Below are 26,942 nucleotides of genomic sequence, written 5' to 3'. Positions count from 1 at the left end.
ACTCATTGATATCATACATTTAATTCCTCAGATATTTTACTTAAGTTAAATTGTAGAACCACACTACAGAAACACTGTATTACAAGAAAAAATCCGCAAGTAAAAATACAAAAGTATTAACACCAAAATATATGTAAAGCAATAAGAGCACCCACGTACAACGGCCGATTTGAGAAAAATGTATTATTAATCAATTTATTTTAATTACTGATGCATGCGCATTAGTGTAATGTTGCAGCTGGCAAAGGCTTACTTCCGGTTATATGACTTTCCAATCAATAATCTACAACATTTTTTCAGTTTTAACCTGTAATGCTACATAATAATGTATTTTTGATTATATTTCGTATTATTATCCAAATATTTTGTTGCACTTCTGAATCATTTTATTTTCTTCTCACTTAAATGTGGGGGCGGGACAAGTGGCCGTCAGAGCTGTCAATCATCACCGAGAACTGTTCTTATTGGGTGAGGGAAAGACCAGCGTTGCTGAAAATACGTCATCACGCACCAACACGACCTGTCCTTGAAGCCACAAAACAGGCAAGATGGTCGCTTATTGGAGACAGGCAGGCTTAAGGTAAGAAATATATATATATATAAATGTTTATCTGCAGTGGTGGCCAGTGCTGACCATGTAATTTTATTACACTTATTTGTTATTATTACTAAATACTTTCTCTCAGTCCTTGTTGTTATTCTGTTAACGAAGTCCTTCTGAGAGCTAGCTAGCTAGCTAGTTAGCTAACTATGAAGCTAGCTTTTTTTCCACCCATGCGTTTAATTTACGGCACTAACGTTGGCTAATTGCCGTGCAAGATGTGACTTTTTCCGTTAATGCTCCAGTTACGTTATTCATCAACATTAAAATCGCATGTTTTTCTTGAGCGATCAGTGTCGGTACCCGTTGCCCTTCATCGTGCGGCTAACAAGTGTGTCCTCTCTGCAGCTACATCCGCTTCTCAGCTATCTGCGCTAGCGCGGTTCGGGCTGCGATGAAGCCGCAGTTCAAAGTAGAGGCAATGAAGGCCGCAGAGTCCAACGTCAAAGTCCTCAAACCCAAAACAGCAGCATCATGTAAGTTAATTACACACTACAATTAACCAGCGCAGAGGAAATGAAGAGATTGTGATGTATTGTGTGCACATGAGTCCATTACGGCTCCTGACAGGCTGTGCAGGTCAAGGAGAGGCAGCAGTGACATTGAGTGGAGACAGGTTTTCATTTCACACACAGTGGTGGAAGAATTCACACACGTTAGATAGTCCTGCATCCTAAATTTTATAAGAGTTGTCAAAAGTGAAATTACTAGTTGTATTGTTTATAGTTGATGCACCGTCATTCATCAACAAATGCATCGTACCAGAGTTTTCTGGTGACAAGGTTGGAATGAAATCTTGCACACCCACAGCTGTCTTCGGTACATGGTTACCTGTCATTGGTCTGCCCAGACTTCATTCATTCATTCATTCATTCATTCAGTGTACTCTGGTTAAATTATACTTTTTCCATATGTAGTGAACAATATTCAGCAGACCTCTTTGTTAGTTTTTGAGCAGCCTCTCACAAAATTTCTTAACCAAACGATTCAGTGTAGAATCACATCAGCAAGCTGAATTTTCTGAACGTGAGGGGATTCCAGTAGTCGGTCGCATTAGATTTGTCCTTCTCATACTCAAATTGTCCAACGGCCATCGTCCATATCAGAGAGGTGATGTTTTATGGTGCTGCACCTCAGGGTGTGTCTGCCCATTACTGCTCTTAAATTATTTTTTCACCGCTTCTGTGCAAGTTGAAAGTGTTCACTGTTCAACTAGACTAACCTACAGTCACAGATAATAGTTATTCTTTTGTTCCGCATGGGATGCAAAACATAATGTTTCAAATCTTCTGTCTTGTTCTCTGTCCAGGATTGGAGACCGTGATGTAGATAGTTTTACCCTGAGATGTGAGATCCAGTCACTGTCCTGTACGGAGAAGGGGAAAAAAAGATGGATGACCTCAAGACAACCTGTGGGAGATTGGGAACCTTCATGAAATTGCTCTTTCTTCCTTTTCATTTGTAATTAAAATTGTATTAAAGATATCGGGACTACATTGTGCCTCCTTGTGTTCTTGCCTTGTTGGTGATAATGGTATCAGACACTGAAACATTTTTCTCTGTAAGAATTTATTTGGTATAAATAAATAAATCAGTGCACTAAGTTTACAGTCATATACAGAAAGATGGTATCTACAGAGGTATGTGTGTGTGTTGATCCAAGAATATGTCAATTGTTTGTTGATGGAGTAGCATGTGTGTAATGCACTCCAGTGAAAACCTGAGTCCAAAATCATTAGAAGTGCATGCTTTTTCCATTGGGCTCAAAATCAAATAAGCCAAATCAAATAACTGACAGGCACCTTTTGATTCATTTAACTGTAGTTCAGATTAATTCACATTATGATTTAGTACCTTCTATATTATTCTAACATGTTACTGTTGATTTTCTGTCCTGTATTTAGTCATTTGAAGACATTTTGTTTTTTGTCAGGAATTAACGTGTCAGTAATCAAGCAAATCTCAGATGAGTGAAACTTGAATGAGTGACCTTTGAAACTAAATTCAAACTGTTTTTGACAGTATGAACACTATGTAACGGTATCATGAAAACCATTTGAGTCATCTTTATACAAGTGCAGATTTGGTTTAGAAAAAAATTCAATGAGGGTCAGAGACAGACTCAAAATCTTGCTCAGGGGCACTTCAGCAGGGTTCTTGGTTACAGCTGGATCACATGTTCCTCCTGCTGCTCCATTTACCAAAACTGACTGCTTGAAATCAGAATGAAATGACAACTGAACCACATTTTATTTGCTCTAATACTTCCATTTGGATTGAAGGGACTTCGGCGTGGACTCATCCACAGATGGCGTTTCACCGATGAGGTTCCATACTAACAGATGGTGTGCTACCAAATCCTAGCTGTCATTCTTCTCTCTGGTCATCTTGATCATGGTCTCCGGCGATCTGTACAGGAAAATGAGTTTCTCAAACAGCGTCTCCTCCAGCTCCATCTCTCCCGTCTCCCGGACCACGAAAATGTCCGTGCAGAGCTTCAGGACCCGGTCCACACACGGCAGCTCCTCGAACATGATGGACCTGGAGATCCCATTGAAGAACTCTCTAACAAACTTTCCGATGACTAGCACCACTGACATGTACAGGCCGACGATGCTGTGGTGAACAGAAGAGGAGCAGAGGGAAATAAGTATCTGTCATTAAAGGATAACTCAGACAATTTTAACCTGGGCTCTATTTTTACATATTTTGGGTTCAAAATAACTGACTAGTAGCCATGAAAAGTGCTCGTTCTTGCCACTCACAGGAAGATTGCTATTCAGAGTGTCTGACAACATGACAGAGAGGATCCCTACAGAGATAGACCTGTAAGATCTTTAATCAAAGAACCTCACACAGCCGTGACATCACTCAGTTTATAGCAACCAGACTCCATTGACAAAAATAGTAATTTTACATGGGAGTTGCAGGTCTACCGCTGTCTGGATCAGTTAACTTTGTTTGTGTTACTGTGTAACTTTGGTGTTTTAAAGGGTTAGTTCAGATACAACACAATGTTTGTGTAACACACAATAACAAACAAACTAACCCATTGAAACAGCAGTAGACCAGCCATTCCTGTGTTCTCTGAGGTAAAATCACTTCAATTTGTCAATGGAATCTGGTGGCTTTGAATAGCACAATACAGTGGCTGTTTCTGGTAAAACAAAGAGGATCTTACAGGTCTGTCTCTGCAGAGATTATTTCTGTAATGTTGTCAGACACTTTTAAGAACAACCACAAGGATTACATTGCAGCCATTACAGCCCGTTCTTGGCTGCTGGCAGAGGCGCTCTGATGGACCCTTTCCAAAAATTTTGCAGCCTGGAGTGTGAAATGCCACTTTAAAATGAAATAATAAAGGGAAGCTGGGCTTGAAGGAATGAAGCAGACACTTCCACAATCATGAGAGGGACTTTCTGACAACATGAGGGTGAGATGTCTTGTTACCTACCCGTGTCCAGCCAGAAAGCCCAGACTGGAGGGGCTGACTTTATCACTGATCACCACTATCTCTATGCTTTGACACTCGCGGTCGGAGGAGGTGACTAGTATGGAGCATTCCTCCACCACCCACCACTGGTCTGCATCTGCCTCTGATGTCCCAAGTACCTGCTGAAGTTTGACCGACATGGGCTTGAAGAAAGCCAGCGCCTGGAGCTCTGGGCGGTCAGAGTGCTCTGAGGGAAGACATGCTGGAGTTAAAGTGCATGTTTTTAACCAGAGATCAGTACAAGACTGGTTTCTTATCCTTTATTGAGCCCAGAAACCAAAATGTGGCCTGATATACCCAAACAGAAAGAGAGCACACAGAGTTGAATCTGTATGGTCAACGTATAATAAACCATAACTAACCTACGTTCATCCTGGTCGCCATTTTGGACTCCGGCCCTTTGGGACCTCTGAGAAACTTGGGCAGCAGAGAATGAATGATCCTACAGGGCAGAATAACACAGTTTAACACATTCTGAGCTCAAGTCATAACAGAGAAAATACTTACTGATGTTGCTGAAGCAGTAAAAGTGTTAAAAAACAGCAGATAACATACAGCATTTCAACTCATTTAGTGCCATACTTATTAACGGATTTTTAGGTATGAATTGGTCTTAATCATAGTCATCACTAATATGTTTGTTTGATGTAACTGAGCCAGTAAGTCTGAAAACTGCATTTCAACACCTGAAGAAGACAAACAGTGACAGTACAGCCAAGTAAAAGCCAACTGTCTGTTGACTGAGACTCACACAGGTTTGCTGCTGTTGCCTTTGAGCATGTTCACTATCCCTTCCATCAAGGCCTTGTCCTCAAACTTCACAGTGTGCTCTCCCACTGTCTCTGCGTTCATTGATATGGACGCGTTCCTGAGAAGAGCAGGAGAGGAGCGTTTGGTTTGGTTGATGTTACGATCATATACAATCCCACTGCTCTAAAACAAGAGGAGAAAATCTTACTTCTCTTTTATTGACTACTTGACTACAAACTCAGGAGGTTTTCAGTGGACGTCAGTCTGCTGAAGGGCTGGACATCATAAAATGGGCCAAATCTAAATGGCATTAAAACCTTAAAACCAAATCTTACCTGCCCTTTAAAACCCAAATTTGTTTTCATAACTATACAAACACACACTCAGACACAGTGCAAGCAGGGACACACACACTGACCTGAGCAGCGTCCAGCGTAGGGTCATGTATATATGAGAGGAGTTGCTGAGCTCCTGTATCATGGCCTTTCGACTGGCCGGGCTGATGCTCCACAGCAGACTGGCATCACTCTTGATCTTAGCAGCCACAATGTCGTCCGCCCCGTAGTTCATTATGAACTGCATAGCAGACTGAGAGAGAGAAGGGGGCTTAGATTTAGTCACCACAGTGCTCTGAAATTAATTCAATCCTCATTCACATGAACAGGAGTGCTGCCCTGCAGTTAAGATTTAAAAGCCAGAAGTTACATGATACAAGACATTTGCACCATTTGTATCATCTACATATGTGATGCTCCCCCTCATGGCTGTGAGCATACACAGTAGATACACTATACAATTACATTAATAATTGAATGAATAAATGAATAAAACAAAGTGCGTCTCACTGGGTTAGTTGCGTAGACTCTGGTGAGTCTGTTGAAATCAGCCTCCTTGTACGGGATCAAGTTCTGCTCCTGGGCGCTCATGGTGAACAGAGGCTGTGGAAACACAATCAGACACACTGAAGAGTTAAAGCACACTGACGGACAATGACCTATGCCTGAACTACACAGCTGGACAAACAGCTAAAGTTGAAAGTTAGTGCTAAGTTTACGTGTTTCCATCCTGACCTCATATCCTGCGATGCTGAGCTGGATGGAGACGTCCACCGGCTGGTTGGTCACTCCGGCCGCTGACTGGACAAGAGACATGAAGAGGAGCGGGAACCAGATGATGCTGATAAGAGCGAAGATGATGAATCCTCCCATCCCGTACTTCACCACCTTCTTCTTCTTCTGCCCTGGAGGGTGGGGGTATTTCTGGAAGAATTACAATCAAATTACTGTAGTTCTCACCAATCATTGTTCAGTCTACGAGAAAAAAGAGAAACGCCACAATTTATAAGGAACAACCCTGCTGATATAAATCTTATGGTCATTTTAAAGCACAAGGCAGGGAATCATGTATTCAACACACCTTCCGGGTTGTTTAATAACTTTGAGTGTGTGTGGTGTTGTAGTAACAGCCGTCTATACATAATGACGATGGTGAGTAGTACATGTACTGCAAGTAATCAATTACTTTCTCTGACTCCCTCCAGCACTTGAGGACAAATATGTTAGCATAGATGTCTTCAACACAAATCCAACTGGACAGAGACAGAGTGGTGTCGGTCCAAACCCAATCCATCACCGCCCTCAACTCCGTCAGGAAGGGAACCATACGGAACCTAGAGGAGGAAGAACGTGAAGAAATTGGGACATTTATGTCGTTTATCTAAAATGTGCTTTACAAACTATTTTTAAACAAATCACAAACACTCTCAACACTTACCCTTGGAAGAGGAAGAGGTTCAGGTAGTTGTAGTTCTTGGTGAGGAAGTTACCCAGGATGCGGTTTGGGTAGCCACACTTGATCTGGTAAGCAGACAGGCCGAAGTAGATACACTTTACAAAGTACCAGAGCTGTGCAATAGGGTTCCTATTAAACCTCCTGTGGATCAAAACAAGCAGCAGACAACAAAAAATATCTAAGATTAATTTTTGTTTTTTTTAATGCGTCTTTTTCCTTTCTACGATTTTTAAATCAAAAATTCAAATTCTACAAGTAGAGCCTCGAGGAGGTGGATTTAGGGATCAGTTGAATAATAAATTCAGTTGATGACCTCTCTGTGACCCCGGGGAGGATGAAGAACATCCAGAAGTGTATGCCAAATACCAGCACCACCTGGAAAACACACTTTCCCAGCAGGGACTTCTTCAGGTAGAGGGCACGGTCCACTATCATGGTGCCAAACTGCATGAGCAGCATGACCAGGAAGGCCTCAGGAACCTGGTCCTCCGACAAAGACTCCGTGATGTCGGCCACTGCAGAGTATTTCTACAGAAAGACAAATATCAGCCGGAGTGTGTCAAACTGTGCGTGATGTATATTATATGTGAGGGTTTGATGAGAGGCAGGGCAGACTCTTACCCCAAAAGCCCAGTACCCATAAATAGTGACGATGAAGTTGACCACATCGATGACGAACATGAGGGCGTAGACGTCACACACAGGACTGTATTCTGGGTGGATGATGTCGTAGAAAAACTGCCTTATGGGTAAGTAAATGTGAAGGGCTCTGTAGGAAAAAGAATAAACAGCGTCAGAACACACTTTACTACAAGATGTCAGAGCCACAAACTCTGTGTCATGTCTCCTGTTTCCTTAACAGACAGACAAACTGGTGTCAGTGCTACAATACTGATTGATTAGCTGGAATCTGATGTGTTTTTAATGAACAAAATGCATAAATATGCCGACCTCCTGGTTTTAAATCAAAGTTACATTATGCAAAACTAAATCCCTCTTTTCTGCATAAATCTACAGCTGTGATTAATTAATGGTTACTGGTGACATAAAGATTACAGACCATCAAACATGATGTCCAACAGGTTTTATATGTTGCATGTTGTTCTCCATCTCTACTGTTGACTTTCTAATAAAGGCATAAAATACCCCAAATAATGTTGATAAGGAGTAATTAATTATTTAGATTATTTTGTGATTTATTTCTAATGTCAAAATAAATGAAGTTCAATCTTACTGACACCTGTCAGATCAAACTAAAAAAAGAAACATATAATTGAAAAATGTTACGGCTTTAGTCTAGCTAAACACATTACAACCTTTTCACTGTGTCGAGCTTGAATTAGATTTTAGTCTTAAGTTAACACTGTGATAATTGTTGTATATATTAGCTTTGTTAATAACACCCACCCCTAAATTAGAAAATGTGTCTCAAAATGGTGTCTAGTCCTGCCTGAGAACAGACAGAGTAGTCGATGCTGATTTAAGACATCAAATGTGGACCTAAACAGAACAACGCACACTTCTATGATGGCAGCTTTGGCCTGCAGCATCCTCTCTCTGATCTGCTGTCGGATCCTCTGCTTCCTGGTCAGCGGAGCCTTGTGTCGCTGATGTCTCTTCTTCTTGCTGCGCTGCTTCTTGGGCTTCACCTCTCCAGTAAAAAAAAAAAAATGCAACGAGAAATAGAGTAATGTTAGACATAAATTGTCTCAGAAACAACAGTCAGATTTAGATTTAAAAAGTCCAGTCTAACTCCTGGCAACAAGCCAAAACCTTGTTTCGTGTTGACTTTTGTAGTTTTAACCTCCAACAATTTAATCCTCCATTTTGTAAATCCAACAGCAAACTGCCCGGTGCAGCTTTTGAATTTATCATGTATCATGTTATTTGGATATGACATGACCAATATATGAGGATATGAGATTTTGGTCAGAACTGGATCAAAATATCTCAAACTTCTTCTGAATATTCACCTTCAGATTCTACTGAGTTGCCTTTTCTTCGTCTGCAGAACATGGAGGTGGTGGAGGCCTGGAGAGGGAGGAACTTCAGCCGCCGTTGAGGTTTGTCTTTGCCGCCCGTCTTGTCTCCTCCTGTCATCTTCTTCTTATCCACTTTCTTCTTCATCTTCTTGAAAAAATCAGGCATCTCGACCTCCTTGTTGTCCCACAGCCCGTGGCACTGTACAGTCATGGACACAAACAGAATTTGACTAAGGTGTCCGTGGTGTCTTGTAAGACGTACAGCAGCAGATTACTTTTTGAGCAGATGAATTTCGGTGGTTCTGTTTCATGGTTACCTTGAGAATAGACCGGTGAAAGAACAGAGCGAGCAGCTGAATGAGGTCAAAGAGGACGTAGCCGTCTTTCTTCTCCACCCCGATGATGTTGGGCAGGGCGAAGGGCCGCTCGGCGTTGATGCCTCGGTAAGCAGACGTGGTCCAGGGGAAGAAACCAAACTGGAAAAAGTACTTCACCACAACAGTCAGCTGAGAGAAACAGAGACGAGTGTTAAACATGTTTCAGCTTAAATGATGGATATTATCACCAAATAAGACACAGTGAGAAATGTCAGTCCTTATATCAAACATCAGATAATGTTCTTTTCTCTGTGCTTTATGTTCACATATGAAATATTATGTGAAACCTGCCACACGATGTCGAAACCACTTACCTCTGTGTAGATTATGGCGGTCATCCAGAAGCGTTTGGTGGGCCGGGGCACAGACAGCATGGCCCAGAGGAAGATGAGGATGGGCAGGATGAGGGAGAGGAACGAAGCCGACACGATGTGGTTTAGGATGATGACAAAGTAGCACAGCATTTCTGATTTGGACACCATGGTGTTATAGAGGGCAAACAGCAGTTTCAGTGGACTCGGCAAAATCATGAAGAATTTATCGGAGTCTGAGATCTCGTCGTTTTCAAACATGCTACAGAAATGGACAGAGGGAAGGCAGGAAAAGAGAAGGAGTCAGATGTTAGAAAGTCATAATGTCACACAGCAGCTTGCCTCTCTAATCTTGTTTTTGTGAGGAATAACTTTGTTGTGACGACTGACTTGTTAAGCAGCAGCTCACTGGCAGTGAGGTTCCTCGTTTCCTCACTCAGAGGTCTGGGAGATCCTGCGCAGTCGAGGCTCTTCTCCCCATCGCTCTCCCTGAAGCTTAACGAGGTGCATTCTGGGTAATCACCACATTCATCTTCATCTCTCCGCTGCGTTTCCTCGTTCATCTCCTCATGATCCTCCTCTCTGTGTTCCTGTTCCTCCTCTTCCTCCGCCTCTCCTTGTTCTTGTTCACATTTCGCCTCACCCTTCGTGTCCTCCTCATCGTCCTCTTTTTGTTCGTGGTCTTCCTTTTGAAGGTCGCCATCTTCACAGCTTTTAAAGACACGTATAGAGACGGGGGGTAACTTTGCACAACAAATAAAATAAAATATTATCATATTATTATCAAAAACAAACAGCTTCTGTCGGTGTGGTGATATACTGTGATCCAGTCCTGGATTCTCTCCACAACCCGATAGCAAATCTGTACATGTTCTTTTTATAAATAAAGATTTCTCCCTCACCTTGGTGAAAGTTCATCAATCTCAACGGAGGTCAAGTCGACGTTGGCTGTTCTCAGGAGCCTCCGTCTGAGCTTTTCAGCAGCAGGAGACACAGCGAGAGGCTCATCCAGCTCTTCCTGGGTCGGCTGCCGGGAACCGAGCATCGTCTCATCTGTCATACAGCTGAAGGTGAGGAGGAGAGAGACAGCAGGTGAGCTCTGGCACTGAGCGTCGGCGGTTCTAACTTCACACATACAGCACATGCACGCACACATAGGAAGAAGGTAAGAGGATGAGAACATTATAGTTCAGTAACCAGCCTGGAAATGCTGCTGCCCCAGGACAACTTGGAGGCTTGGTTCTTCAGCTTAGCATAGGCGTGGTGTGAGGAGGAGACAGCGGGCGGGGAGGACGGGGGAGGCAGGGGCTCGTCGAGGTCATCTTGAGATGAAAGTGTGTTCTGACGGGACATCCAGTTTTCATAAAACTGCTTCACACTCTCCTGGCTCACGTCTTTGCCCTGCACAGTGAGGGATGGTATGTACGTGGATGTGGGAACAATATACTGTACTACATGTTTGTGTTTAGGATCACACGATGTAAATACACTCTGTCATTTACTACTTGTGTTTTAAGTGGCTGGACTTGACTGATTTGGCTTTTGAAAGGTGACATATTTTTAAACAGAACCTGCAGACAGTACATATTGTTCGAAGTACATCATACAAATCTTAAAGACTTAGTGTCTTATATTTCAATTCAAAATTTAGTTGGTCTTGTTTATAGTATAAATGTTTTATCTACTACTTCCTAAGGAAGATCCTTTGACTTAATTTGAGTAAATGTCACTTGTCTTGATCACCTGTCTTGACTTTGTCCTTATTTGAGTCATTTTTAACTAGACCCAAGGGACATGTCTGTAAAACATCCACACAAGGCTTAACTAGATTATCTGAAATGAATGTTTTTTTAAAATCTTATCTTAATGCTATAATGCCAATAGTCTTATTTTAAGACATCTTATCATGTAAAATTCACTTCATGAACTGGCAGCCAAATGTGTTTGTTTAAAGCACAAACATGCTCAGATCAAGTTTGGCCTTAAATTTAACAGCAGTTAAATGCAGTGAACAGACAGAGCCTCACTTTCCTTTTAGTTTTGTAGCCTCTTTAGCCAACCGAATATTTATAGTTATTCATCAAAATGATACTGGAAAACAAACTTTGACTAGGTCTGGAAAAAAAAGTGCTGTTACTTTTCAGTTTCTATATATTAGCTGATATCAGTTTGTCACAAAGATACATTAAAGTCATAATGAAACAAAAATGTTTGCTGGGGTTGAATTTACTTACTGTCATATTCAATACACCACATCACATTAATCAGATATGGAAGGATTTAAGGTTTTTTTTTTTAAATGTTGCACCTCACCAATCATCAGTTTTGAATCCTTTCCTCTCACCTTCTTCTGCTGCTGGCTGAGTAACGCTCGCTCGAAGCGCAGCACCTTGGAAATGTCCAGGTTGTCTTTGCAGAACGAGTTCAGACCCTCCGTCATGTCGTCGAGAAGGGACTGAAAGAACACCAAGCTGAACTTCAAGGTGCTCACAACACGCTGCAGAATGTTTTCTGTAAGAGGGCGAGTGCAGAAGTGAGTTAACTCAAGCGTGGATGTGTCCGAATATTAGAGGTTTTGCTCCTGAGTTTCAGATTTTCACTGCTGTTTGTTAATATTACAACAACAACAAACAGAAAGTGAGAAGGCCGTAGAATCCAGTGGTTTATAGTAAAGTGTAATGCATTGAACAGTTCGTTTACCTTTTTCCTCCTCTCCCTCCTCCTCCACAGTGCTTTCATCCAGTTCATCCTCACTAGAGTCCGTTCTGTCAATGCCTGGAAAAAAGATCATACAGTTTAGACTGATGTGATTGAAATTAGAGTGATTATACATTAACATCACATGTCTCTCACCCTGCTGTTTCTGCAGCTCTCTCTTTGCTCTCTTCTTTTCCTCTTTCTTTATTTGTTTCTTGTCTTTCTTGAGGTCTTTCAGAGCTGATTTAGGGCTGGTGACCCAGGCGTTGTAGGCCAGCTGAGGTATCAAACACAGCAGATACACATATCAATTGATGTGTGAAGAAAGCGATATCCAATGTACTGATATCAAATTGTCTTTGTTCGCTTTTAAAGGAGCAAGAAAGTGTTACATGTGACCCTTTCATTCGACATCGGTTATTGTGCTTCAGGAGTTTTTCTTGTTCTCACCTGGAAAGCAGATTTCTTCTTTGTTGGTTGCTCTTCTTCTTTCTTTTCGGCCACCTCCTCCTCTTCCTCCTCACTGTCACTCTCAAACAGGTGGTAGCCACAGTTGTTTTCCACTGCATAAAACAGAGCAGTGCCAAAACTAAATCAAACTGCATCTGCTCAAGTACAGCAACTCAGTGGGCAACGACAGAAGGCTGTATTTACTGTTTTAATGTATAACCTGGAATACAAACGTCTCTCTTGTAGGAAGCACTAATTAAAGGAATAAAAAATAAATCTTCTTGGTTGCTTGTTTTCTTCCTTTGACCTTTGAGCACAGAGCAGCGTTTAGGTCGTGTGATGTTACTGCTCACCTCCAGGCTGAGACACCCACGGCTTCCACCATTTTCCTGCATCTCTCTTCGCCTTCTCCTCATCGCCTGGAAAACAAAGAGCTATCAGTTTAGTTATCTCTGATATTTCCTGGTCTTCTCTCTTCTAATAATGGAGAAGTAAAAAAAAAAAAGTTAACACTCACACAAGTACAAACAGTGCATGATAAAACTGGATCATACAACCCATGCTGACAGAACATAATCATTCGTCATTACAGAAAAATGAATTTAGCTTAAATGTACAAGGATAGGAACATGAGGTGTTTTATCAAAAATATAAGATCTCTCTTGTATGAAAAGAGTTATTAGACATGCCTATAAAATTGTGACTGCCTGCTCACTCTTTGCTGGGTTGTTACAGAAATAGAAAATAGATTCATTTGCCTTCAGGATTACAATTTTCACATTACAAGGAATTTACCTTGGTATATTGGTGCATAATCAAGAAATAATAATAATAACTAACATAAGATCTAAAATAGAGATATTTACGATGCAGAATGTGAGAAAAAAATTATCATAAAAATATGTGCAACATAGCGGTTTTTAAAATGAAAGAACTTGACAGTTTGTGCAGGAAACCAGAGATAAAGTGGTGCAGTGAGCATGGACAAACCAATAAAAGGTACCTAGTATTATAGTCAAATGAGTCAAATATTACCCAGTGTCACCTGCTGCTGATCAGCAGGAAGAGCTGGTTTGTCTGCTGCTGCAGGTTGACTCTTCTGTTTAGATTTGATCTTCTCCATCCTACAGAAAGAGGGTGGAAATGCATGTTAGCAATAAATGGGAGACTGAGAGGGGAAACTCTGCTGGACATGTACTTTATGCTGACTCTACACGTGTCTTACTGTTTCTTCAGAGTCTCGACAGATTTCTTCTCCATCTCCAGTCGGGCTGCTATCAGCTTCTTCACTTTGGCCTCAAACAGCTCAGCACCCCTTAGATGAAGAGAGAGACAGAGGAAAAGACCTGTTTGTGCTGTTTGTTCACTCACTTTTAGATTTTGACATATATTCTTTTTCATTGTCTGGTGCTTTGTAAAACACTTTCTGCTTTCTTTGGGGTCTCTCTACTACTGTACTGTAACACTTTTTTCCTAGTTTCCTAATTGTCAAGCTGTGTCCTGGAAGTTTATTAATTTAAAAAAAAAAAAAATCAGATAATTTATTTCCAAACTAATTGCTAGCATAACCTAAAGAATCTTTTAGTCAGTTCGCAGCAAGTCAGCCAAACATGTCAAACTGTGTATGGAGTATGGAAATGGAGTGCATGCTTCATACATAAATAAAGTTTCCAATAATACATTGATAGTAAATGAATATTTACTGTGTTTAAATTCAGCTTCTTCTTACTATTTTCCTTATAATTAGTACCAAATTAAGTAGCCAAAATACTTAATTAGTCCATTTGGTTTCCGTTTATGAACTACATACAGAGAAGTTAAGTTCGGTTTAGTTTATTTAGCCAAATTTAAGTCTCAGTTCAAACATTTACTCCTGGCTATCACAGCAGAGTTCACTTGTGCTGCTTTAAAAGTATGTGAACAGCAGGTGGTTGAGCGTGTGTGGAGTTCGGACCTGGAGGCCAATATCTTAGAAGACTTGAGGTCAGACACCACGTAGAGGAAGTAGTAGCTGAGGAAGACCCTCCTCTGTGCCAGGAGGACGGTGAAACAGATTGCATCCCAGACGATGCCGGCCTCGCCCTCCGGCAGCTCACACTCATCGTCAGGAGCAGCTGAAACACAGACGGGAGAGAAGAAACATGTTATACTCTGTTTAAACAATCAACTGATAACTCAACTAACATCAACTGTTAAGGGACATCAACAGACGCTTGATAAAGTCTCATGACTTCAGTCTAAAATGAACTCTAACACTATATGTAAACATATGACATCATGTTGGAAAATATATTGTGAAAAGGTATTCTTAATTGTTGTTGCTAAAATGTTAAAAAGAAAAAGACATGTATATTACTATATACATGTGTTTAGCATATAGTTTAATGTATGAATGTATGAATATACAGTGTGTGGTACTAAAATAGCAAATTCAAAGTGATACTGTGTAAAACTGTGACACTATTCATGTGATACAAATTACAAAAGCACAGCAAAAATACAAAGTTTATATACAGAAGATGTTTTAAGATCAACAATTTTTTACTAAATCATTTATTTCTAATTATTTATGTCTAACACACACACAAGAATGTACTGAGATTTAAGATTTATCATCATCAGTTACAGACACTTACGGACGTCGTAGCCTTTGATGGTGCAGAACATGCTGAAGGCCTGAATTAACCAGCAGCCGTTCTTCAACAGGCTGTCCAGGTAGGCACAAGAGCCGAGCTGCTCACCATAAACACAGAAATAGAAAGAGAGAGAGAGGCCTGAACTGACAGCATTGACTGCTAGAAAAGCCAAACACATTAACTGGTGTGTGCACAGCTACAGAGCCTCTTTACTGCGTGGTAACTCACTGACAGCAGGTTCTTCATGGCGATCACAAAGCAGGTGTATCCAATGAGCCTGTCCCACAGTCGCAGGATGTATCGGACAGGCTGCATCAACACGCTGCCTCCAAACAGCATGAAGTAGAAACAGGCCACCAGGTAGCCCAGACAGAAGATGTTGACCCGTGTGGTGCCGGTGATGAAGATGAGGCACAGCACCAGCCAGAAGAAATAGCTGAACACAAACACCTTCACCATGTCAAGGTAGCACCTGAGGAGCAGACAGAGGTGGACGTTTTAGCACTGAAAAAAAGAGGAATGTGACAGAAAAAATATGCTGCCAGAACTGATGAAAACAGAAAAGAGTCCTGAATTATTGTGAAAAACATTTACAGCTTCCAATAATTACGTCAGATTACATCTTTCTCTGTAATCACAGAAAGAGATGTAAAGAGGGGAGAGGAAAATGCTGTAAGTTAACAGTTCAGCTTTTTTGAATCAAATGCCACCAGCAGCATATCGACATATATCAAAGGTATAAATGTTGAAAATGTATTTTCTATTACAAATTAAATGTAGCATAAAGACAGGGTGCAGGGGAACAAACTAGTTTTAAAAGAGAATTGGAATTGGAAAAAAGCGTAACACCCACAAGTTATTACAAGGGGTTACAGTAACTATTTCTTGTAGTCATTATGCAATAGACCAAACTGATCCATTGTTACGACCAAAAGCACACACAGGGGGATGGACTCAAAAGCTCGACACAAGGCAAAACATTTATTGATAAAAACAATCTACTGTCAAATTCAAACACCAACTTCATCAACTTGTGATTTGTGTTATTTCAGTAAAATATTTTCCGTCAGCAGCAGGGTGGAAAATCTGATGAGGTTTTGCAGCACAAAGTCGAATGATGCCCATAATTGAAGGCACTAGTCTATCATGGAAATGGGAGCTGTCCATTAGTGCTTATACAGCAGTTTCAGTTTACCAGAACAGCTTTCCTGACTTTGAGTTTGATCTGCCTCGACCCATTAATGCTCCTAAAACAACCACAAACCAGCGTGGTCGGCTCCCAATCTTCTACCTACAGCTCAACAGAGCAAGAAGCTGTTTGAAGAGATTAACTAAATGCTGGATTATGAAGCTAGTTCCTCTTCCTCCTTACATATGTACATACATCAAACATTTAACTAAATAAAAAGATCTGAAGCGCGAGGCTGGTATTTCTGACCTGCAGTGAAGGAAGTTATCGACAGGTATGAACTGGTTGAAGGAGCAAGGGTCCAGACTACGACTGATCTCCACGTTGTCTCCAGCCAGCAGTCGCACCGCCGCCCGGTTCTCCTCCTCAAACACCTGCCACTGCAGAGACGAGCAGAGCAACAGGAGGTGGTCATCTGCAGAGAGCAGGAGAGAGAGGAGACATGCGGGTTAAAGACTGATGAAGAAAAGAGAAGAGAAGAGAAGAGAAGAGAAGAGAAGAGAAATAAACTCACAGAATATGAATGAGGGATTGGGTGCCATGGCAAAGTCAGGCAGGTAAAACCACTTAATAACATTAGAAGTCAAAGGTTGAATTGCAGTTCTCCAGGGGTAATCTGATAAGAAAAGAGAGCACAAAGTAGAAAGCACAGAATGAGATTTATATGTACAACGTTTGCAAACAGTAATATTTTTAATGTCTTATCAAACAACACTGAATTAAGATTTTTGTGGCGTTAATGTAATTTGGTCCCATACTTTTCGTACCCATATATTATAGGTATTAGGATCCTCCCACCCAGACCCTCAGGTCTTACTCCCAGTAGAGCTTCTGCAGCATCTTGTGGGATATCTCATTGGAACACCACGTGAAGGACATTACCTTGGACTTTTCACTATTTTCTGACATTTTATAGACTAAACAATTAATGGATTAATCGAGGCAATAATCATCACATTAATCTATAATAAAAATTGGTTGCAGCCCCACTATTAGCTGACAATTAATTGCCAATTATGTTGCGATTTAATAATATATAATTACATCGGTAGTTTATTTATACAAAAATATCAGTGATTCTTAAAAAGTCCATACCAGCACAGAAAGCAGGAGGGATGCCAATGCAGAACAGGTACTGCAGCACCATGAGCCCTGCAGTAAAGCAACAATATTTAGGCCACACCTCCCCGATAGCCTTCCTGCGACGCCGGGACAGGACAAACATTAAGGCGCAGGAATGGAGCAGGGCATAGAAATCCATCCGCTGACCGATCACGTTGACCGCCACGATTAAACTGATCTAAGAAGAAGTGAGTGCATGTTAGGAAGTCAGCGTCAGACATGTTAAAACGTAGACAAACACACTTCAGCCACTAAAAAGTACCTCCAGTCCAAATTTGTAGAAGAAGAAGTTGATGAAGTACTTGATGCAGGGCAGGATGCCGTGATCCAGGTGCTGCCTCGTGATGCCCTGAAAGATGATGCTGAAGGGCGGGGCCTTCAGGTTGTTATGGAGACGGAAGTAGAGCTGGTGCCGGTGGACAGTCGCCTCGAACACCAGCAATCCCAAGACCATGAGATGGTTCTACAACACAGAAAACAGTCTGTAGAGAAGAGCTGATCTGGGACACAATCCTAAGGTGGGTCTGTAGTAGGTCAGTGAGCAAGTTAGCAATTTTTTTCATATGTCTCTGGGGTCTGAATTGCTTGATTCAGGACCTGTGAGATCTTCAGCGTCTTTCTTTTTCTGGATTTAAAAAGCTGTTAAAAGGATTTCAACTACAGTTTTATTAGAAGTAACTGCATAGTTGAGTGAGTTAGAGCCTAAAACTGGTTGAGTTGACTTGATATTATATGATCGAATGCAAAAGCAGTTTTGTTGGATGGTTGTGATTTCATAGAGATGTCAAAGATATCATGTTTTTAGACTTTGGCAGGTGTGTCCTCATACCCTGAGACAAGGGAGGATCCTCCCCTCACATTTAAGCAGCGCTCCGCACCAGTAGACAGGGTCTACAGGCTCGATGTAGAGAATAGACCTCCTGAGCAGCTCCATCATGTTCCCCCTCAGCTCTGCTACATCTTCCAAGCCCGTGCTGTTGGAAGGTATCAGGCCCTGAGATACAAACGACAATAATGCGGAAATAGGAAGTTGTGTGAGCTATCTCCAAGAAATGCTTATGGCTGATAATAAAGGATGACGTCTGGATGACATGACAAAAGCTTTTAAGGGTTTGTCCAAATAGATATTAAAGTTGATCCCACTAAAGACGGACTATATACGTTTTAGATACGTGTTACATACAGTTGTGGACACTCACAGTTGTGCAGTTGGAGGAGTAATCGAGTGGTTTGATGACTTTGAGCTGGTAAAACATTTTGCACACCACCATGACGCAGGCCCACACAGCAGAGGTGCTGGATGCCAAAGGTCGCATCCGTGGAAATGGGAGTGCAAACACCCACAGAACCAGGAAGAGCCAGTTCATGAGAGCAACCTGTGAAAATCATAATGTTTCACTTTTTATTTCCTGGAGTACGTGAGTGAGCACAGACCTCCACATTTAATCGGAGTGAAATAATCATTGATTAAAGTGGTTCTTTCCACAGAATACAACAAAAAAAAGGTATTAATGGCACAGATTGAACTTCCCACCTCTTGCAGTGACACCCAGATGATGCCAGACGACACGATTTTGAGGCTGTGGAGCTCCAGCAGTCTCCAGCTCTGCTCCTGGAGCCTGTGGACAGCTGACAGAGCCTGAATGAGCAGCAGGCTCGCCCGATCCACAATCACAGTCCACTTGTCCTCAGGACTGCTGAGGTCAGACTCTAGGAGGCAGGGAAGGTTGCAAGAGTAGGGAAGGACATCACACTCAATTTGAACATCATATCCACACACACACACACACGTATTTGTATGCATATGATGGGTGAGAATGATGGATCTTAAGCTGTAGTTACTCTCTCCTGTGTTCTCCTCCTGCTCCTCAGCTCCTTGCTCAGAGGAGCTTTGCAGTCCAACGCTGTCAAGAGTCTCCTGACTTTTCGCGTTTCCCATTTGCTCCTTCACAAGCCTGGAGGACACCAGGAAATATTCTAAATGTTTATACATTTACTGGAAAGAAGGAGTCCTGTATGACGTTCAGGACCAGATTTACAGGTTAACATGTATCCTCACATTGGCTGTCACAAGGATTTTGTTTTCAATTCCCTTCTCCAAAACACACAAAGTATGTATGAATGTGAACCATATTCCAAATAAGTTATTAAATGTACTGTAGACATACACTGGCCTGTTAAACTAAACAACCAGAATCAAGAATTGAACAACAGTCTTACCTTTTCTGAAACTTTTCAATGTTTTCTTTAATGCTGGGAATCAAAACAAAGAGAGTATTACTGATATAGTAAAGTATAGTATTACTGCAAAGGGCACAGAAAGAAAGATCAATAATCATGTCACGTTCACCTTTCTAATTAACATAAGCAGGATTTACTGTTCTCCTTATGAGATTCACAGGCAATACATTTCCACCAAATGTGGCCAACTCTCCCCGGTTCAAACAATGATTTTTATCCACAGGCAATACATTCACAGTTAATTGCAGAGTTTGTACAAAGCCTTGAGAGTCTGGAAAATGCCTAATTTTAACCATAATTTTTAGGTTAAAAATATGTTTGAATTTGAACATATATTCCTAAAAAAGTGTTTAATTTTCAACACCATGTGGTAATTTATCGAAACAATCACTCATGTAAACCAAAAACCTTTTAATTTTTCTTTGGATAATATTATTGCCATCTCACAATCGATAATGATCCTCGTAAAAACATAAGAACAGAAATTAAAGAGACACTATACATTGATTGCTGTGGGCATAAAGGAATTCTTTAAACTATATTTTAGCAGTTGCATTTGTAGTAACGATTTAGATGTGATGATAAAGGCTTTGACAGTCTGGATTTTTGGTTAAGGTACCTTGAAAGTGCTTGAAAATGTATGAACTCTGTAATTGAAACGCCTTAAATATGAGTGCAACAAAACATTGATGGATGGGGGAGTAAATACAACTCTTACATTTCAGATATCACACCGACTGAACTCCTGAGCTCTTCCGCTCTGCGTGGAGAGAAAGACGTATTAGACAAATGAGGCAAACTGAGAAATGCAACACGTTTAGCTGTCGTTAAAGTACATACAAAAACAACAGTACATGCTTGTTTTAACGTTGAAGAAAAAAAGGCACTTCCATTCATTAGTGGCACTGGCTTACACGAAACAGGCACTATTTTATTTGAGTAGGACATTCTCTCCCTTCCTCCACATATTCTTGCTGTCTCACCTGGAGCCCTGTCTGACTGGTACGTTGTCGAGGTCGGTGAGAGTCAGGAAGTCTGAGTTGAAGTAGTGCAGTTGGAGGATACAAGCCAGTAGGAAGGCTGCAGGAAGGAGGATACGTGCAAACAGCTCCACTGTGTCGAACTGCTCCAAACCCAGATCACGAAGACTGAAAAGTCAGACAAGTGCGATGACATGATGACTAAAACTACAGCACACGATCCACTAACTACTTAACCTTAGATATCCTTCATGTTTGCACTAATGTTGCAGAGCAGATTTCAGGTACTATGCACCTTTCGAATGGAATAAAGTGCAAGCTGCTCTAAAACTTGAGTTTTGACAGCCTTATTATGTTTTCTATGATTCTTGTAACTGTTTCATCTAACTATTTCCCTAACTCTGTCTGTTTTGTGTTTTTATGAATGCTGCTTGTTCTCAGGTCAATTTTGCAAAATAGATCTTTATCTCACTGAGACCGCCTGATTAAATAAAGATTAAATAAAATAAATAAATACATAAAAACACTAAATTCCCCATCAAACACAATTAATTTTGTTGTGTAGACACACAGAAACTCACCCTTCCTCCGACATGCCCATGATCTGTCTGAACAGCCCAGACACACTTCTGAACTGGTACATGTAGATGACTATCAACACCACCATGGAGTAACCGACCACCACCGCCCAGAACGTCTTCAGGAGCCGACGCCACACATCGTAACGGATCTGAGGAAGAGGGAAAACAGACGGAGTGACATGGTACCTGTACTCCAAAGCTAAAGATCTTGATGTCATTATTGACCCGAATAGACAGTGACAGGAAACAAAAGGACTCAGCCTTAATGGTACACAGTCTACCAGGTGAGCAACTGGGACGCCCGCTAAGTTCCATCTATACATCGGTGATAACAGCGTTGCCTGTATCCTTTAATCACAGTACGTAAAACACAAAGGTTTGTTGCTGATGTCGACCAAACAGACAAATGGTGGTGTCTTGTCTTATGTCACTTCCGCACCCATTAAGCTTTCCTGTAAGTGTCTACCGTGTTTCTAAAAGGTCAGCAGAAACATGAGATGAGGGAGGGAAAAAAGGAAAAACAGCAGCAAAAAATGGCTCAGTACGTGTTTATGAGTCATAATCAATACTTTTAACTGTAAAATTGTATGGATGAGCATAATATATTATGTTTGTGTGTGCGTTCACAGAGTTTATATAAAAGCTGGAACCATTCTGAATGTTTTTATGCACAAACAGCTGAATAGTACCAACTATTAAAGCAGATGCCCTTGATACTTACTGGCAATCACAATACCCAATTTCCATCCATCATCTACTCTTTTATGTGTAAAGTTATACAAATGTACAACAAATGTGAAAAGCTTAAAACAATGCAGGGTGTCCTATAAGTTACCGCTTCACTGGAGAAGCTGAATAACTGAATAAATGTCGGCTGTATATCACCAGTCAGATCACTAACCTGGTAAAGGACAACACAGAAGAGGAAGAGGACAATGTAGAGGATCTTGTAGACAACAACCTAAGCAAGAGAAACGTGGGTGAAAGTGGGTAAATTTGATGCACAGCTATTTTTTATTTGCTGGACATGCAGGAAATCTGCAGAAGATTACACCAACATTAAGGTGTCCAAAATACAACATGCCGTAATGAAGCAGAAACAAAAAACATTTTGGTTGCTTCATTCTTGGTTCACAGATGTATTTACATATATAGAGAATATATTTATCACTTTCCTAATTGAATAGATTATAGAGTGTATCTATCTACATGCTTTTACTGCCGACCTCAGCAGAATAATTCAAGCGTGGACCTTAAATTATGCTATTTCTGCATTTCTATAATAGTAAATTTCACTGTACTGGACTACAAGCCCTCATTACTGCTATGAGATTTCCTCCAAAAACCATCCCAGAATCATGAACAGGACTTGCTTAGTTTTTTTTTTAAAGTCTGTTGATAGATACCTTTCCAGAGAAGCTGATGACAAAGAACATGGAGCAGCAGCAGAGGATCCAGTATTTGACCAGCACCCCTTTCACCCCTGAGATCAGCATCGCTACCAGAGGTGAAGGCTGATTTTCCTCCGCTGATATGGAGGAAACCAATAAGAGAAGGATGGAGAGGAAAGAAGTGAAAGACGAAAGGAGAATAAGATGAAAAGAAGAGGAAGGGAATAGAGGGAGAGCAGGGGCGGACATTTTTAACTTCTCATCAACTCAGTCATATGGCCCTGGCTACATGTGACGTCCTACTTTACGCCAAACTAAACCTTATTCTTACGTGGCACGACTTTGACTTCATCTAAAAGTTCCTCCTTCAAGCGCTGCTCCTCCTGTCTCTCTTTCAGCTGCTGACGAAACATCAACCAAAAGCTGAAGGTGTAGAAAGCCTGCAGCACACACAGTGTATCATGAGTACAACATGCAACGTGTAGTTTGTGTAACAACTAGTGAGCAAAAAAAGTTCTTCCTGTCCCGTCTGCTTTAAAGGTCCTGAGAACTAATTGGCTATTATTATACTATTATTTGATCAAGGGACTGAGTGGGATGTATGTTTGTGCTGACACACCTACACAGTCCAGATAAAACAGATTAGTCGTGTTAAACTATTAGTAGTTTATAGTTCTGAAGGAAGTAGTCAGATCCTTTACTTAAATAAACTACACCTACCTCTATTGTACATACCGTTGTTAAAGAGTTCTATACTGTTTATATTGTCCTGTTCTTTTCCTATTGTTGTAGTTTATTTCTATTATTCTCCTCACTGTACATAGAGAGTCAAGTTTCACTGAGTCAAATTCCTTGTTTGCCTGTTCAAACTTGGCCAATAAAGCTGATTCTGATTCTGATAAAATTAGTAATATCACACTTTAAAAATACTCCTACAGGTAAAAGTCCTGCATTAAAAGTGTTGTAAGTATGTAAGTATATTGAGGAAAACGTATCAAAAGTTAGTAGAAAATCAATGCAAATGCAGTTGAGGAAGAAGGTAGGCTACTCAAATTGTCAAGGAATGTTTTTGCGACAGTGAATCTGGTGTGACATGTTTTACGGCAGTGGTGTTACGACAACGGTGCGGGGTTAGGTTTGGTGGTTTTTTTGGTGGAGACCATGGTTAAGGAAATGTCGCAAAGAACAAAAACTTCAAATTAGTACATTACAGTACACACATAAAATAAGCGTTTATGTGCTCTTATGTGAGAAGTGTACGTGAGTTTTCTCAGTAAGAAGAACAGAGTACCTCACCTTCGCTCCCAGGTGGACACAGGGCGCAGGGTGGTAGCTGCTCAGGTCGAAGTCCCCTATGACTGCCGGGGGCAGGCCGGGGTACAGCTCGGCTCGGCTCAGCCGCAGGCCGCTGATGTAGCCCAGCACCAGCAGCACGGTGCCGTACAGAGCCAGGAACGGGGCGGACATCATGGCGTAGCGGCGCCGGTCTCTCATCATCCAAATTATACATGACCACACCAGCAGGGCGAAAGTCAGCCAGCTGTTGTAGGTGATACTCCACACCTAATAACACATATTGATAATATGATTGATGATATGGTGACATTTTAAAGCCAAACAGCCGTTGGCTAATGTCTTTATCATCACACGGAAATTGCAAACAGTAAAGGTTACGTTAGCTAGCTAGCTAGCTAACGTTACTAGCTAATGTTCTTACGATTTTTACCCCCACTAGTGTACTTTTTTTACACCTAATTTATTGGATTTTTGTTTAGATGATATCAACTGATTAGCTAAATTAGCATGTCAAAATAACAATTACATTGTTTTAAAGCTGCTCAACTGCTAACGTTGCTAATCCTACCATAATGTGTTGAATTAGCCGAGATAGCTTAGCTAACATTTGCACACTCAAAACATACATTCATGACTGAAAACAGTGTTTTATAGTTAACTGTTACCAATTAATCAATCAGTCAGTCAAAGAAAAAGAAAAAAAGAATCACCAACTACTGTGATTATTGTTTTTTTGTTTTTTTTGTCTTGTCATTTATCAATAACTTTTTAATCTTTCTACTCTTGTATCACACTGTGAGCTGAATATCTTCCGGGTTTTGGACTGTTGTTCAGACAAATTTATTAATTTGAAGACATCATCTTGAGCTCTGGGACATTGTATCACCATTATCATTATAAAAGATAATTGATAAATAATTGGCAGATCAGTCAATAATGAAAACAGTCACCTAAATGTATAAACCAATTTAGCCACACCATACAGCGGTCTAAGGTATTGCAGTATGTGCTGCTTTTTTAATAGTATTTTTTATTTGTCTGAATCCTCCTTTAAAAATAATATTATCTTATCGGGATTTGCTTGTAACATGACTGAGCTAACCACCTGAACCAAAATTTCCCTCTCAGATACTCCTCTCCTGTCGACTAGTGATGGTTGATAAAAGACTCTCCCCGCGAACTCAAAACCTTCATCCATCAGTGCGAGTGTAGTTTACCATCATGATGATGAGGGCGCTGACATAGCTGTGTTTTTGCACCAGCTGGCCAAAGATGACGAGGCCACTCGGGCCCGAGGCAGGAGTTGAGATCTCCTCAGGAGTCCTCAGGTCCTCTTCGCTCATCTCCCCCACTTCTCCCTCACTTTCTGTCTCTAGCACAAGGGAGGGAAAAAGTTCAGGATGAAAAAAAAGACTTAGACCCACAAGAAAACGCCACCTAAAGTAGCTCTGTACGAATTAATGAAAGCAGTGAAGTCATTGTTGCTGAGGTCATGTATTTAGACATTTGAGTGTAATGATAATAATTACCATGTGATGGTGAGTCTTTGCCTTCATACTGTGGTGGAGGGTAACAGTTTGTGTATCCTGCCCCTCCCAATAGAGATCCCAGCTCGTTTCTGTCTGGCCAGGAGCTCCCCGTCATCAAAATCATTGGCTAAAAAAAGAGAGAGCATCTCACTGTAAATTTAGACCAGTATTCTCATGTCTCATCTCATTATCAGTCATCCTTGAAAACAATATTGAGCATTAAAATGACTAACCTCATCAGGTAGATAGGTTTCATCATCCGTGCTGCTTAAAAGCTGCAAAGAGAGAGAATCTTAGGTTGCTTATGTGTTTGAAATATTGTAGGATACCAGTTTTGACATGCTGACTTGTGTAGACTATAAATGAAATAACTTCTGTGTCTAAATTTTATTGAGCTGATACTATTATCCAAATTAGCTAGCAATGAGCACAACATGTAGAACTATTCCTGTGTCCCAATAATACAATTAAGGACAAAATGATGTTTTCTAGGTTACCTCGTGCTTATCTCCTGTGACGTAGAGGACCCTGGAGAAACTTGGAGGAGCCTCTGGACTGTCTACTGGACTCTCAGACTCATCACCATCGACAGTATCCTGAGAAACATAACAAGTAAGCTAAGATCACCTGAGTAGTGTGTGAATTTTATGTGCCTGCATGTTCAGTGTGTAGAACTATTGATAGTGGTAGAAGTAGTAGCAATAAAAGCAGCAGCAGGAGTAGCAGTAGAAGTCACACAATAGTTGTAGTAAATTTTCCACTTGTCTAAGTGGTAGTAGCAGTGGCAGTAGTAGTAAAATATGCATTAGCTACACGACTGGAAATTAGCCTCCTTCACGTTAGGACAAAAAATGCTTCAGTGGACCTTTCTGATTTCCTACACATCTATAAAAAATATTAAAAGAATTTTAAATTTCAGCATGTGGGTTCTGCAGGGTTATGTATTTATTGTGTGACCCCCTCCACTCACTCATGAATAAGAAAATATTTGGAAAATCTGTCACATTGAGAAGGCAGCCCAGCAGTGGATCCTGGAGCAGAGGCTGCAGTTTCATGGTATCAGTAAACGTAGCTACAAGTAGCAGCAGCGTTTCATATTTTCACTAGTCGCTGCAACACTATTAGTATTATAGTATAAGTGATAGCAAAAATTATAGCAGCAGCAGTAGATTAGTGACTACCCCATGTACGTATAACCCTATGTATGTGTAGTTCCCCTAAAACATACACACACAAACCTCCTCCGTGATGTGGACCCATTTGTGCAGCAGAGCCACCAGTGTGTAGTAGAGCAGGAGTAGAACCAGAGGGTTGATGAAGTCAGGCCAGCTGACATGTGGGTGCAGGCCGAGAGTGTGCCGGTCTGAACTGTTGGTTCTGATCACTCCCGTCATACCAAACAGCCTGGGACAGGCCGAGAGGAAGGAGTGTGGGAGGAAGACAGAAAAGGGAGGTTGAGGGGGAGAGGGAAACAAGAATAAATATGACCTTGTATATAGTGAAACCTTAAAGATAGTGCACAGGT

The 26,942-nt window shown here is 41.0% G+C and overlaps 2 protein-coding genes across 2 annotated transcripts in view; one reads left to right on the top strand and one right to left on the bottom strand.

Annotated features, from left to right (window-relative positions):
* The first annotated feature begins 472 nt into the window (after window positions 1-472).
* On the top strand, window positions 473-2,097 carry atp5f1e (ATP synthase F1 subunit epsilon). The gene is made up of 3 exons (XM_070839914.1): window positions 473-580; window positions 950-1,077; window positions 1,911-2,097. Coding segments are annotated over exons 1-3 (162 nt in total). The 5' UTR covers window positions 473-548; the 3' UTR covers window positions 1,913-2,097.
* Window positions 2,098-2,961: 864 nt separating this feature from the next.
* The window catches only part of LOC139209360 (piezo-type mechanosensitive ion channel component 2), a 31,143-nt gene continuing 7,162 nt past the window's right edge, over window positions 2,962-26,942 (bottom strand). The window contains exons 8-56 of the mRNA XM_070839021.1: window positions 26,650-26,821; window positions 25,915-26,013; window positions 25,651-25,692; window positions 25,418-25,544; window positions 25,106-25,260; window positions 23,889-24,155; window positions 22,924-23,032; window positions 22,608-22,729; window positions 22,103-22,162; window positions 21,202-21,350; window positions 20,624-20,788; window positions 20,359-20,400; window positions 19,620-19,652; window positions 19,242-19,354; window positions 18,934-19,109; window positions 18,599-18,775; window positions 18,229-18,393; window positions 17,662-17,862; window positions 17,373-17,577; window positions 16,792-16,893; window positions 16,527-16,692; window positions 15,317-15,560; window positions 15,089-15,185; window positions 14,407-14,566; window positions 13,678-13,767; window positions 13,488-13,576; window positions 12,806-12,871; window positions 12,453-12,565; window positions 12,159-12,279; window positions 12,006-12,080; window positions 11,650-11,816; window positions 10,507-10,706; window positions 10,208-10,369; window positions 9,696-10,016; window positions 9,309-9,567; window positions 8,935-9,123; window positions 8,609-8,816; window positions 8,154-8,286; window positions 7,257-7,404; window positions 6,949-7,163; window positions 6,618-6,776; window positions 6,366-6,513; window positions 5,915-6,103; window positions 5,690-5,782; window positions 5,263-5,432; window positions 4,846-4,962; window positions 4,457-4,536; window positions 4,056-4,281; window positions 2,962-3,217 (exon numbers count right to left, since the gene is read on the bottom strand). Coding sequence (XP_070695122.1) covers window positions 2,962-3,217; window positions 4,056-4,281; window positions 4,457-4,536; window positions 4,846-4,962; window positions 5,263-5,432; window positions 5,690-5,782; window positions 5,915-6,103; window positions 6,366-6,513; window positions 6,618-6,776; window positions 6,949-7,163; window positions 7,257-7,404; window positions 8,154-8,286; window positions 8,609-8,816; window positions 8,935-9,123; window positions 9,309-9,567; window positions 9,696-10,016; window positions 10,208-10,369; window positions 10,507-10,706; window positions 11,650-11,816; window positions 12,006-12,080; window positions 12,159-12,279; window positions 12,453-12,565; window positions 12,806-12,871; window positions 13,488-13,576; window positions 13,678-13,767; window positions 14,407-14,566; window positions 15,089-15,185; window positions 15,317-15,560; window positions 16,527-16,692; window positions 16,792-16,893; window positions 17,373-17,577; window positions 17,662-17,862; window positions 18,229-18,393; window positions 18,599-18,775; window positions 18,934-19,109; window positions 19,242-19,354; window positions 19,620-19,652; window positions 20,359-20,400; window positions 20,624-20,788; window positions 21,202-21,350; window positions 22,103-22,162; window positions 22,608-22,729; window positions 22,924-23,032; window positions 23,889-24,155; window positions 25,106-25,260; window positions 25,418-25,544; window positions 25,651-25,692; window positions 25,915-26,013; window positions 26,650-26,821 — 7,342 coding nt within the window. The remainder of the gene's footprint in view (window positions 3,218-4,055; window positions 4,282-4,456; window positions 4,537-4,845; window positions 4,963-5,262; window positions 5,433-5,689; window positions 5,783-5,914; window positions 6,104-6,365; window positions 6,514-6,617; window positions 6,777-6,948; window positions 7,164-7,256; window positions 7,405-8,153; window positions 8,287-8,608; window positions 8,817-8,934; window positions 9,124-9,308; window positions 9,568-9,695; window positions 10,017-10,207; window positions 10,370-10,506; window positions 10,707-11,649; window positions 11,817-12,005; window positions 12,081-12,158; window positions 12,280-12,452; window positions 12,566-12,805; window positions 12,872-13,487; window positions 13,577-13,677; window positions 13,768-14,406; window positions 14,567-15,088; window positions 15,186-15,316; window positions 15,561-16,526; window positions 16,693-16,791; window positions 16,894-17,372; window positions 17,578-17,661; window positions 17,863-18,228; window positions 18,394-18,598; window positions 18,776-18,933; window positions 19,110-19,241; window positions 19,355-19,619; window positions 19,653-20,358; window positions 20,401-20,623; window positions 20,789-21,201; window positions 21,351-22,102; window positions 22,163-22,607; window positions 22,730-22,923; window positions 23,033-23,888; window positions 24,156-25,105; window positions 25,261-25,417; window positions 25,545-25,650; window positions 25,693-25,914; window positions 26,014-26,649; window positions 26,822-26,942) is intronic.

The sequence above is a fragment of the Pempheris klunzingeri genome, chromosome 11 (genome assembly GCF_042242105.1).
Source record: "Pempheris klunzingeri isolate RE-2024b chromosome 11, fPemKlu1.hap1, whole genome shotgun sequence".
NCBI lineage: Eukaryota > Metazoa > Chordata > Actinopteri > Acropomatiformes > Pempheridae > Pempheris > Pempheris klunzingeri.
The sequence above is the reverse complement of the archived record's forward strand: the minus strand, read 5'-3'. Positions and strand labels throughout refer to the sequence as shown.